Source organism: Urocitellus parryii, chromosome 9, assembly GCF_045843805.1.
Source record: "Urocitellus parryii isolate mUroPar1 chromosome 9, mUroPar1.hap1, whole genome shotgun sequence".
NCBI lineage: Eukaryota > Metazoa > Chordata > Mammalia > Rodentia > Sciuridae > Urocitellus > Urocitellus parryii.
In genome coordinates, this window is record NC_135539.1 from 140,623,189 (window position 1) to 140,637,270 (window position 14,082).

Genomic DNA, 14,082 nt, shown 5'->3' on the forward strand with positions numbered 1-14,082 from the left:
AAGCCGCCAAAAGCTCTCATTAAGGTCTCAGAGAAGACACTGCGGTTGTGAAGCCGAGGGCCATATGCAATCTTAAAAAATGGAAGCCACATTCACAAATAGTTTTTAAAATTCTGTTGGCACTTGCAAAAATCATATCAAAAATGGAAAATTAGGGCTAGGAATGTAGCTCCAACGAGCATGAGCAAGACCCTGGGTTCAATCCCCAGCCTGGCAAGCAAACACATCAATAACTCAACACAAAAAGAGAATTCATCTAAGAGTGACAACGTGCAATACAAAAATTACAAATAAAGAGAAGAAAAGTGGGTCCGAAGAACTCTACAAAGTAAAAATGTGAGTTGGCGAGCATGCATTTCCATATTGAAAGAAGGAATCACTGAGGGCCCCTCCCGAATTACCTCAGACAGACTCACGAGGCCCATGACTGGGGTCTCTGCATGGGAAGAAGGCTTTTCTGGTTTCTGACGTGCCACTGACAGATAAATCCATGCTCATCTCTCCCCACCCCCATATATATGTGAAATAATTATAAGCTAAATAATATCTTCAAGGCATTAAAAGACATTTTTAAAAATATAAAGAAATAAAACAAAAAACACAGAAAGGCTCCTTTTTGAGAGTATATTCAATCAACTTTTTTTTTTTAGTGGTCAATGGATCTTTATTTTTATATTATTGATTGATTGATTGATTGATTGATTGTTTGTATGCCGTGCTGAGATCAAACCCACTGGCTCTCACAAGCTAGGCAAGCACTCTACCAGTAAGCTACAACTCCCAGCCCTTCAGTTAACTCTTACATAACTAAGTAGAGTACCTGAATTCTGCTACAGCAAAAGTTTATTTCATTGACTTTATAAAAAAGTAGTCCATAAGGCTTAGCAATGCTCCTTTTCTTAGATCTCAGTTATCTCACATTTATGTATATGGAATTTTGCTCTGTTCCTCGATGATTTTTTTCTTGTAATGGCTTAAATTAAAAGATTTACCAACATTAATCATGTTGAATTTTATCAACAATGAAATCAAGTCACGAGAATTTGTCACCTTTAAATACACCCATACTGCTGACATCTTAAAATAATCCCTGTCCACACTCACCTTGAGGGTCAACTTCTTTAGCCAGCTTCAGTGCGTCTGAGTTGGCCAGATCAGTGTTGGCTGGAGTGACGGCCAGAACCAGGCAATTCTCCCTGGTGATGAACTGCATGATCATTTCTCTGATCTGATACTCGATATCTGGTGGCTGATCTCCCACGGGCACCTTCGTTATTCCAGGCAGGTCGATAAGGGTTAGATTCAACACTGTGTGGGGAAGGGGAAAGAGTCGTGCGTGCACCTTCAGTGCTGACAGACATCCACCGTGCAGAGTCAGCTGGGGCTGAGCTCAGCTTTCTGCATGGTGCATTTGAATGACTCCAGCCCAGGCGTAGGAAGAAAAGCACAGAAAGGAAAATGGTTTTGCTAGTTTTCTCTATTTTTGTATGATTGTGCTCTGCCAAATGATCATTTTCACATAATTTGAAAGGCACTGATCTGCAGGCCTAACAGTTTGCTCAGAGAGCTGTCGCTGCCTAGCTGTGTAACTAGGGGGTTGTAATTAAAGCACTGAACAATAATGCGTGTGCTGTCTGCCAGTCTGGCACATGGCCCACACGCTGTACAGGAACTCCCGGGGTGAGGCTGGCCCTTCCCCTCAAGAGCCTCCGAGGTTCTTCACAGAAGGCTGGCCTCTTCACCTGCAGGGAAGCAGTCAGCCATCTCTGGGGCCCGGCGTGCCTCCAGCGGGCCGGGCAAGCGAGCCGTCAGCCGCCACGTGACTCCAGCCCAAGCTGGGTGCTGGCACCAAGTCCCCGTGGGAAGTCATAACTGAGCTTCTGTCATTCATGCTCTGCTCCAAAGGCAGCAGAGCTAGGTAGAGAAGGAGCAGTGAAAATCTGTCCCACTCAGAGTTTAGTCCGGGACAGAGGCTATTTCCCATCACGTACCAGGAACTGGCTACCCACATTACAAGCTGACAGTCTAGGGATACAGATCACAGCTGATTCCTTAGGAGGAAAAGAGAAATTCATAGAGCCCCATGGAAATCAGCAGGGGAAGCCTCAGCCACCCGCTCCTAAGATTTCTGAAATCATTGAAGATAAGAAAAATGAAAGTTTTCACATATACCTCTCTCAAATTCTGAAATTTCATCATGAAAATAAAAAGCGTAAACACTGAGCTCCATTCTGATCTGCAAAAGGTCACCTCCCATTGCCTCTCTATGAATCTTCTGAGCTCTCTGGGCCATTCCATTTTACGGCAGCATCTGAAATTCTAGAAACTCAGCACTCTGTGCATCTTCTACACAATGCATGTTAATGAACACAGTAAAAATTGTTTGAGGAGAAGAATTTGAAATTTTAATATTTTACTTACCATGTGGAGAATAGACTCGCAAATTAATGGGTATGGAGGAAATGCCTTTATTCATTCCAGTCACTCGATCTGTTTCTGCTTCAATTTCATGGCGAACTTCATCAAAATCTATAAACTTTTTTCCTTTGCAATGTAGAAATTCAGCATATTCTAAAAAAAAGAAAAAAACACCCACAGATTAATCCAACCTCAGAGTATACATTCTTGGCCACAATTATAAGGAAATATCTCTTCAATTACAAGTCAAAATACTCAATGTCTCCTTGGTCATTATACATGAGAGAACACTGCGTGACAAACAATCAAATCACAGAGAAGATTCTAGAAATATCAAATCGTACACATGCTGTGGTTGCTGAATGTGCTCATGTTTGGTAAGCAATCAAGTATTATAAACCCTTAAACCATCCAGCATATCTGTGGCTGTCTCAATGACAACACAAAAACCAGCACCAAATTAAGAAATCAGGTATCAAGAAGGACAAACCCTAAAATAACTAATAGAAAACTACTGTTTAAAAATTTCAACTCTTGTACTATCAGTTTCCAGACCAATTTCCCGAGATATCAGGTGAGTGAAAAACAACACAACTCAAAAGGGGAATCTAGTTACTATTAGATTGTTTAAAAGATGACAGTTTTGACAAGGGAACCAAGTTGAACAGATATTTTGGTTCCTCTCGTCTCCAGCTGAAGAACTGCTACACCAAACTCTTGGGCCAAGATGCCAGCTAAAGTGACTCTCAGTGGCCTTTGTACCTCCCCCACCAAAACGGTCTCCACCCATGAAGATGTTTGATGGCAGGGCCAAGAGGAGGGCAGGCCCGAGATGCAGCCCTGTCTTCAAGGAGCTCAGCCTTAACTGAGGCACTGCAGATGTTTCACAGGGGGAAAAGTTAACCCAGGCAGCATGAAGTAAGCGCTAAGCTGCACTCGACAGGAACGGTGGGGACGGGAAGGTGGTATCGAGCCCCCAGGGCCAAAGGGGAGTGAAGTGCAGAGGTGTACTGCGCCAAGGGGAGACGGGCAGGTCTCGGAGAGAACCCGAGGGTGCCAGTAACTCCCACAAACCCTGGCAGCTCAACACCCAGCCTCTGTCTGCTGCCATTTGTCCCCCGGTGGGGAACTCTCCTTGGGAAACGCTCCATGTTGGTGTGAGGTCTGCTTTCTCCTCTTACACCCCCAGCCATCGCCCTCTGGTACTGCTCGGTCTTCTGCCCAACCTGCACGTGGGCACCCGAGTTCATCTCCTCGTGGACCTTCTCCCCACCTTCACTTGCTCACCCGGTCACCACTCAGGTCTCCACGTGGCTGCTGGGGACTGGAAAGGTCACAGGCCCCCAAGGTAGACCTGTGAGTTTCCGCTTTAATTCACTCAAGTACGGAAATGACCACGCTTTTCCAAGTTTAGAAGAGCAGGCCTAGGACCGACTTCTGCTTTTCCTGCCAGCAGGCGTGGACATGGACATTTCCATCTTAGTTTGTCCCCGTGATGACCTGTGCCCCTTTGTGGAAAACAGCAAGCTAAGTCTCCTGCGCTCATTCCTCTGATGGACTTGAGCTCTCATAACCAAGCACCAGCTCCTGGACAGGCTGGAACACCAATGTGGGCTTCTGCTACCACTAGGTGGCGACTGGCTACTTTTCCTGTAGGAGACAATGTCCTTCCTGAAGGTTGAAACATCAACACCATCTTCATACAGATTTAACTTAGTTCCTGGACTCCGGGAAATGCTTCCACGGTGGAAGTGAGAGCTTGTAACTATGCAGGACCATTTCAAACCTTTGGGTCTTTTCAAGGACAGGGTTCCCTAGACGAGATTCAGGGATGCCTGTATATCCATCTGGTATTCTACTGGTATTTATTGAGATCTCACCATTTGTCAAGGACTGTTTCAAAAACTGGGATGTAATCGAGGGAAAGAAAGAAGTCCCTAGCCTCGCAAGATTAAGCTCTAATGAGGTGAACAGAAAGCCGTGTGTGCCCATCACAGGGTGATGGAGACGGGAGAACGGGGGTCAGATGCTGGGGGAGGGTGCTCTTATGAGTTTGTTGAAGGCATCTCTGATGCACTGAAGTGACAGCTGAGCAGACTCGGGCAAGGGAAGGAGGGAGCTCTGCTCACTGTCACTGCAGCCAGGCAGGGCACCCACGCACACGCTAAGGAAGAGCAAGACCACCGACGTGGCTGGAGAGGGGGCCCAGACCACAGGCAATGCGTAATCCTGGCTACTATGTTGGGGACAGGCAATGGAGAGGGGAGGAAGACTGACACGGGAATCATCTAGGCAGGAGGTGAGGGGACTTGTACCTGGTGGCCACACTGAGTTACCGAGAAGTGAATTCATCGTGTCTGTTCACTTGCGGTGCTGAGGATGGAACCCAGGGCCTCGCACAGGCGAGGCAAGCGCTCTACCCCTGTGCTATATTCCCAGCTCCCAGATTCTAATGTATTTTGAAGGAAAAAAAACACAGGGTTTGTGATGGATTGAAACTGGAGTGTGGGAGAGAGGCGCCAAGGATAAATTTAAGGAGTCTGACACTTCATTCAACAGAAGAAACCCGAAATAAAACTGGGGCAGGATAGGATGGGGGCTGGGAACAGGGGTTTGGTTGGGCACCATAGTGCTTGTGACGCCCAGTGGAGGACCCTGGGCTGCCCACACTGAGGACTGCAGGCTGCTGCCGACACCTCAGTTCAGTGTCATCTGAAAGCTGTCTGTTCGCTCTGGAAACCTCCAGAAGGTGGCAGCCAAGTGCCTGCACAAAGGGGCCCAAAAGTGCGGGTGGGCTTGATGGGAGCCTTTCACCCAGGGGGGAGTCCAAGCCAGAGAAACCACCGCAGAGATTCTCTGAAATCCCACGATTGTGAGAGTTAGATGGGGAAGGCTCAGGGCAGAGGGCCCTGGGTACAGAGGCAGAAGACCAGACTGACGAGGTTCAGAACCCAGGAGGGGGTGGCCCCAGAGGTCTGGGGATGGATCGGGGCCCAGCGACCTCAGGGGCCGGCACTGGAGTGGGGCGAGAGCCAGACTGAGACAGGCGGCAAAGGTGGTGAGGAGAGGGGAAGCCAGCCTGGTTGTGGACAAGCCTTCTGAGGGATCCCATCCTACAGGACGGGAAAGGGGAGGCGGGCGGCTGGGGAGGGATGCAGGTCAGGGAGGTGGCAGGTTCACCTGCTGATGCAAAGGATCCGGGGCGCAGAGCAGAGGGAGGGCCTGGGGAGCAGGGATCCGAGGCTCGAGAGGAAGAAAATGAGCTGGAGCACCCACGGGAGTGGCAGGGGGCAGAACAGCAAGAGGGGATGTGACAAACAGGGCGGAGGGGGGCAGAGTTGGGGGGGAGGCACCAGGGACAGGGGGTTTAGCAGGTTTGTCTGAAGTCCCTTAATACCTCGAAAGCACTTCTGGGTACGTCCCCACTGTGTAAAACATGAAAATGCTCCCAGGAACCCCGAGGCCGGAGGAGCAAGTTCAAGGCAAGCCGAGTCAACTTGGCAGCACCCTGTCTCAATACCCCGTCTTAAAAATGCCTTACAAAGGGGGCTGGGAATGTAGCTCAGTGGTAAAGCACCCGGGGCTCAATCCCCAGACACAGAGTGACCCTGAGTGAGTGACCCAAGAGTGGCCACAGCAGGGATGTCAACTTGGGTTCAATTTATTTCCACTGCTGGGACACAGGCTGCCCGGCACATCAGGCAAACTCACGGGGAAGGGACCACAATGTGCTTTTTCTTAGGAGGCCAAGGAATTGATGCTACAGGATGGAATATTCAGGAAGAACAGATGACTTGCATTGTCAGAGAAGGGCTCCCTAGGATCTATCCTGTACCCACCCCAGAGCCTTACAGGTCTGTGTCCCCCCGTCTCTCTAACCGCATGGTGATGATCGTCAGGCCAGACATCCTTCTTCTTACAAAACCATGGCACCCATAACTGCAATTCACAGCCACAGGATTACACTGGCCACAGGTCAGCCCTTGGGTCCTGCTGTGGGCTGCGCGTCTGTAACCTCGAGAACAGATGTGGACAGGTGGATGGCACAGGTGGCAATGCTGTTTTCATACAGTGGACCACAGTTGCTGAAAAGGATCATCAATTGGCTTACATCACACAATCCTGAATAAGCCCTTGTTAGTGAGGCTAAGTTCAAAAGATCCCATCTTCGCCTCCCGGTGTTATGGTATTACAGGTGAGAGACTTGGAAAGAACCATCAGGAATCCATGGGTTTCTGACCACACTCACCTCTGAGACAGAGGCACTGCCTGAGTCCAGGCATCCAAGCCAAGCTGCCTAGAGGCAGGATCTGCATCTTCTGAGACTTTCATACTGTACCTGAAGCCCTACAGAGCTCACCTAAAGGTTTTGAGAAACAATTTCCAGTGACAGGAGCTCTTGACATGTTCTCAGTGTTCCTTTCATTCCAAATGCGGTTCCATGAAACCATCTCTTCCTCAAAGCCAGGCTCTAGCCTGGGATCAATCGGGACAGAGAGCACATTCAAGCTCCTAGCCACGAGCTCCCATTGGGGACCAAGGTTACCTGTGAATAGACGCAAGGAATCCAGGAAACTCCACTTCCTGGCAGTATGACCTGTCTCGCTGACATTCATGAGTGTTTTCAGTTTCACAAAATAAAAACTCCTAGTTTAAAATATCTTTCCTGTTTTCTCAATGTTAAAAAATAACCTACATGTGAAGCAAAGGTTAAGATAGGTTTTTATATTAAACAGTGATTGGGGGAAAAGAATATTAAGATGACAGAACTTATAGCCACTTTATTTGCATTTCCCTGTAAAACATTTTAGCACTGTCATTTCTACTGGTCATGAAAAACAAATTCTGCTAGGTTAAACAAATGACAAATTGTTCGGGGGAAGGATGAGATGGCATATGCCTGGGCAACCATCCAATCATCTGTGAAAAGCAAGCATGACCATAAGAATTTAAATATTTCCGATATGCTCCTTCCATGGGGAAAAGATGCATATGTTTCAAGTAATTGAGGTCAAGTAGAAAGCAAGAATTATGGAACACTAGCCTATAGCCGTTTGTCAATCTTTATCCGAAGGTCTGTGGTCCTCGATAGTTTAGCTGGAGTCTTGTTCTAAAATGTCTCAATAGTGATATTTTGTGGATACAGGATTCCAGTGAAAATAGGCACAAGGATCACAGAAGCAAGGAACAGTTTTCGATGCAACCAGCTGAATCTGCTGGTTGTAAAGAGCATCTTCACGTGTCTATGTTTAACAGATTTCCTCAAAGCCAGAGGCTGCATTTCATACTTCTGTGTTTCTCCAATGCCTGGGATATTTAGAGTGCAGAACATCTGTGGGTCTCATTCTTCTTTAAGCAATCTACTTTGCATATACCATTGAGTAATGCCAGTTTAAAAAGCATCGCTTCCATCTAGGCTTGAAGTAATTCCAAATTGAAGGCAAGATCCTAGAGTGGTGGTTTAGTTAAATATGAATTTATACAGGACCCAGAAAAGAAGGAGGACTCAATTGTATTGTTAAGGCAGTCAGGGAAAGTCTAGCAAAACAGGAAAAAAGAAATCAAAAAGCAAAATGGAGGAACTTTAGATAGGGCAAAGGGGAGGGAGGGGAAAGGATGGGGCAAGGGGGTAGGAATGATGGTGGAATGAGTAGACATCACTACCCTAAGTCCATGTATGAAGACACGAATGGTGCGGAAATACTTTGTGTACAATCAGTGACTTGAGAAATTGTGCTCTGTATGTGTAATAGGAAGTGAAATGCATTCTGCCATCATGGATAACAAATTAGAATGAATACATAATTTTTTAAAAAAGCAAAGCATCTCAGAGTCCCTCGGTGGGGGAAGGCAGAGGTCTCAGCAGATGCTGGAGGCAATGGGCTAGGGTGGGTAAGGAGGGGCCAGCTTTCCATCAGGGAGCAGACACAGAGACTCGGGTTTGAGGTCCAGCTTCAGCACTCTTAGAGGCAGAGGAGGAAATGGAGCCCAGATGGTGTGGGGCAGAAGACCAAGATGCGGGACTCAGTCAAGATGGGGAAGGCGAAGCTTTTCTCCCAAGATACAAAGCCAGCTGCAAGGTGCTCAGGATCAAGAGGAATTAATCTCAACGCTGCCTTGACAGCTCCACTAAAAGGGGCCTCAGTGCTCTGCGGGCTGGCTGTCCTGGAGTCGGAGTGGGGCTGAAACAAAGGACAATCAGATCCCTCAGATCACGGGCAGGTTACACCCTCTAGCTCAGTTAAGTTCTATATTTTCCAAAGGAGCTTAAAGCCGACAGCAAAAATCAACTGTATTTCAGGCTCTCGGTATCCATGTAAAAACAAAAGGTAAACTACATTCCAAACACAGAAACCAAATAAGTGCCAAGAGTTGGCCCCAAATCACAAACTAGAGAGTTGTTCTAAGCCTCAGCAGCATCCAACAAGATCTTCCTCCTCTTCCTTGAGACGTTCTCCACTGACCTTCATTTTTCCACGTTCCCGTCTTTCCTCCTCCTTCCCTGACGGCTCCTTGTCCGTGTCCCTCACCCACTACACCTCATCTTCCACACTACCAAGCACAGGCACCCCAGGATGCCCCCAGAACTTCTTCTATTCTTTGTCATCTCTATCCTCACCCTAGGTGATCTCATGACCTTAATTTTTTTTTTAATATCCTCAAATCCACGTCTCAGGCACTGATCCCTCATCTGAACTCCAGACAGGTCTACATCTAATTCCAATGCTTGGCGCTTGCACTTGAATGTCTAATATATGTCTTAAAACTGGCCAGTGCAGGTATCTTTGAAATGTTTGAGTGGACTTCCACGCAGTCACAAGGATGGGCCAACGTTCAGCCCAGGGCCTACAGACATGGGGCCGTGGGAACCAGGTTGTAACCGAAACCAGGGTTTCCGAGAGACGGTCTAAGGGGGAGTATGAAATGACCTGGGAAGGACCAAGAGGATAAGTGAGTGAATCGCTGATTCCAATTTAAAGCGGAACTACTTCTTCCCGTTTTCAGAGACTCTGGGGTCATAAATGCTCCTCTGGTGTTTCTCGACTCCCTGTTTTTCTCTTTGTGCCCCATGAAACAACTTAATTTTCCGAGGCCTTCCTTTAAGAGATCTTTCTTAGCGTCTTTTCATGAGCCTTCACATCCCCTGCAGGTCTAATCAGCTATAGAGACTAGCTCGGGACAAGGCTCTCACCTACCACCTCTCTCTGGACCTCATTTTAGTAAAAAGCTTAATGCCACAAAAATCTCTCCTTGTCAGTCTTCCCAAGCCTGCCCTGGCTTTTGTGATCAGGTCTCCTCTTTCCCTGGTGACCAATCCTTCAATCACACATTGTAGGGCACAGAATCCACACCAGTCTCCATTCTGTGATCTCAAGCCTCCTCTTAAAAGACAGTCAGGTTTTCTGGCCAGAGGCAAATCTATTACCAAGGAACTGCTACTACAGAGATAGATGGGCTATGTTTTATTTCAGTCTCGAAGAACTTACCCAAGTTGGAGAAGATAAATTTGTGAAAATTAAGCAAAATTCTTACATAAGATTTCAGGATAGAAAACACTGTCATGAGTAACTGACAGTTGAATCATGCACCTGGGTTCCAAGTGAATTTCTCAAAGGGAAAAGTCATTTCAGGTTGGGGTGAGCTGTAAAGGAGTTATGGAAAGGGAATAATCTGAGGTTTAGGAGGATATACAGAATTGGGGGAAAGCCAAGAAGACAGAGCATTTAAACTACAAACAAGAGATTAACAAAAGCACCAAAAAGAAATAGCAAAAGGGAACTGGGTACAAATCAACCAGGCAAATAGCAATATCTGACTTAAAAAAGTGTGTTTGGGGAATGAATGACTGAATGCATAAAACACTAATAGAGGGATATAAGCAAACACACGCTGAATATTATATGAGAAATGGGTGAAGATTATATGAGATAATGCATATACATAATTAGCACAGTGTTCTTCTCATAGGAAGAATATAAACAGTAGATTTTTGTTTTAAAATTATCAACATAAAAGTAATGGCTGAAATTGGACAAGCACTTCATTTCATGTTTATAACCCGTTATGAAAAAGATTTCCACAACAATTAAAACTGAATTCTGATGACAGCTACTTGATTATTCTCTATCAGCATTAAAGAACTAATTAGGGGTTGTGGGTATAGCTCAGTGGTATAGTGCTTGCCAACATGTAGGAGGCCCTGGGCTCAAAGCTTAAGAAAGGAAGAAAGGAAAAGCTAATTGAAGGCTACTGTCAAACCATGACCAGTGAAAAGTCAGAAGAATGACACAAAATCATATATGCAATATTGCCCTTGTGATCCCAATGTGGAATGTGACTATACCTCTGATTTTAAAATACAGCCTACATAAGATAAAACTGTATGTATATAAAAATTTATTCTCAAACAAAAGATCACTTTGAGGGTAATTATTTTTCTTACCAAAAAGTCTTTTCATTTATCACATTTCCAGTCAAACTGGAATCCAAAAACATTTTATATGCATACTCTTTTTGTGACATATTTTGTGGCATAAGTCAGAATATAAATTAACACATAATAACTCCTATCAATACTCACCAAAACCTTAGAAAATAGTTATTATTGTTCTAGTTAACCTATAACTTCTCTGTGCCCCAGTTTCTACATAAAATGGGAATCCTTAATAATATCTCAAGTAGCTAATAATACTTTAAGGAAACTTTGACTTTATCTGTAAAATTTTGAACAGATATAGCCTTACCTTTATTGTTCTTTAATAATTCTGAGTTTGTTACTGGATTGTTTAAAAAAATATTTTAAGATAAGATTTCTTTTGTGCTTTACAATAGTTCATCAATATGAAGACAGGAGGATACAGGAAAAAAAATAAGCACTTAGCAGAGATAGTTTCATCTGTTTCCATGCAAAGCATGCGACTTTGTCCAAATATAAGTTCCAAAGTCATACTGACTTCTATAATTACTAACTCTTAACCTTTAGAGTAAATTTCAAATGACTTAAACTCTGTCATACACCAAGCTTTTATTCACAGACACATTATCTCATGCCAAGACCCACAGAAACCCTGAAAGATGTTGTTTATTATCCCAAGTAAACAGTAATTCACTTTGCCTGTTTCTCTGTGTAAAATGAGACTAACAGCAACGAGGGTAAGGTCACCTCCCTTATAGGACCGTTGTGAGGTTTTGGAGAGTCAATGTACACAGAGCCTTAGACAAGTGCCTGCCTGGAGTCAACTACTATGACAGCAACAGCAACAGCTTTTCCAGCTGCAGAGAAGCAAATGCACTCAAGCGAAGGCAGACTGGAGACATTGCCACCAGCGCCAGCTGTGAGCAGCAGAGCTCACGTGCAGACAACAGGACAGCAGCCTACCTGCATGTGCTCTTTGAAGTTTGCCTCACTGTAATGATCTTTTATTTGTTCGGGGGAGGGGAGCGGTCAACTACAATAAACTTACTCCCATTTTTAACTCAGTACAGCTCAGGAAACAGACATGATAGAAGAACAGACTTCCTTCCGCTCCTGCTATAAAAATCCCTGGAGACCAACATCTGTAGTGTCAGGACAAGCTCTGAGCTTCTGTGGTCACAATCACACTCCTCGGAGCCGTCACAGCAGAGGCAGCGTCCAAGACACTGCTCTCGGCGCCGCACGGGCAAAGCGCCTTCATTTGCACCACTGCGCTCCTGTTCTTGTTTTGACAACAGCAAAGGTTTGCTGGTCACTCCCTGTACGTGCTGGTCATAGTTCTGCTCCAGGACCTCCAGCCTATTGTAAAGGACATGACTGTTTTCAAAACCACTTCAGGGAAAGCGATGATCAAAGAGAATAAGTGATTTCTTGATAAAGGCACAGGCCAAACGGTGGCAATATGAGAGCTCAGGTCGCTGCACCATACCAACTGGCCTCCTCATGGAACCATGAGTAAGGAGGTGCCTTGCCACTGCCATGTACAGAATTAGCACAGGAAATGCCCCCAAACCCATCCTCTTCTCCTCCTGGACCCTCTCGACACTGCAGGGCAGTGAAAGGCTCAGCACCAGTGAGCACCTGTGCACTTGGGAGCCACCCCTGAGCTCTTTGAGAAGTCTTCACTCAGCCTTGAGCCAAGGAGATTTTGGTTCGTCTTTGCAAGCTATTTTGTGGCTCCTCTCACTTAACGGATTGCACAAGGAAGACTGATCCCCTCGGTCCAGAGGGGTGTGGCCTGTGGGGAACTGAACAGCCCATCTACGACCTTATTTGGTGAAGAACATTTTGTAGAAGCCTTTGAAGTTCCCCCATATACATAAAGCAAATGCGGGCTCTCGCGCTCCTTCAGGGATGGAAGTCAACCCCCAAGGCTGAAGAGCCATCGGGCCCCCGCTTCCTAAAATTACTTTCTGTGTGTGGTTTTCTCTGCTGCCTCTTAGCTTTATCTCGCAGCCAGCCTGCCTCATGCTGGGGAACGCCAAAATCCATCACCTGTGTGGGACCTGGGCAGGAGTGCACCCCACGCCCTGCACACAGAGGGGAGGGAGACGTCCTCGTCCATCCTCAAGCTGAGAAGACCTTCCAGAAGGCCCAACATCTTGCAGCTGAGAGACCCTTGGTGCACTCTGGCAGGGAAGGCTCAATCCCCTGTGAGTGGACTGTCCAGCCTACATGAACACTCCACCAGGGCGAAGGACAGAGTGCCCGAGTGTTCCCGAGCCATGTGGGAACAGACATCTGAGCATGGTTCAGGAGTGCCACCCGGGAGACCCAGGCCCTCCACAGGGAGTAACCAAGTAGTGCAGGTGCTCAGCGCGCCACAGTAAGAAGATGTGCTTGGTCTCTGCTCATCGTTCCCTACATGGAGCATCTAAAATCCTTGGAATTTCCTGAGCCATGGGAGCAAGGAGTGTGTATACCCCGCCTCTCTTGCATACCTGAGTCAGTGCTCCTGAGGGCACCTGTGGTGGACCCCCAAATGCATCAGAACTTGATCACCCATGGCCAGTGATGTGATCAACCCCATCTGTCACAGGATTTCCATAACAACCGTAACAGAAGGGGTTCCGGGGGCTTCCAGATGGGTGAATGCATCCACATGCAGGGAGGGTGCACCTGGCTGCACAGGGACAGAAGCGCCCGTGCTGGGGACCCCTCTGGACCTCGGACTCCACACCTCTTCAGGCTGTAAGTCTTGATTCTTGATAACAGCTTTTGTAACAGCCATTCAATGCCAGTGTCTCCCTGAATTCCTGGAACAGTGACAGCAAATTCCTGAACCTGAGGGGCTGCGTGAACCCCCAATGGTAGCCAAGTCACCCGGGCACGTGGGTCACCTGGGACACACCACAGGAGACTCTAACGTGGGGGCAGGTCTACGAGAAGGAGCCCATAACTGTGGGCTGGCAGCCAATTCCAGACAGCTAGTGCCACCACTGAATTGAACCACAGGACAAGAACTGGTGTCCACAGAGAACTGGAGGACGGCTTGGTGCGAGAAACATACAGACGGTGTCAGAAGGAAGGGTGAGCAGAGAAAGCTTTCCACCACTCAGAGTACCAACAAGCTGGCCCTGCCCACAGTGCCACGGTGGGGATCCCCAGGGGACAGAGGCCTTGCTGCCCCTTGAGGCCTACTTATTCAACTTACTGACTGTATCTAGAACACTCAAAAATGCAAAGGA

At 46.8% G+C, this 14,082-nt stretch overlaps 1 protein-coding gene across 1 annotated transcript in view; it reads right to left on the bottom strand.

Annotated features, from left to right (window-relative positions):
* Dnm3 (dynamin 3) overlaps window positions 1-14,082 on the bottom strand; it is a 431,668-nt gene that overhangs the window by 329,007 nt on the left and 88,579 nt on the right. Inside the window, exons 3-4 of the mRNA XM_026388451.2 lie at window positions 2,422-2,571; window positions 1,105-1,308 (exon numbers count right to left, since the gene is read on the bottom strand). Coding sequence (XP_026244236.1) covers window positions 1,105-1,308; window positions 2,422-2,571 — 354 coding nt within the window. The remainder of the gene's footprint in view (window positions 1-1,104; window positions 1,309-2,421; window positions 2,572-14,082) is intronic.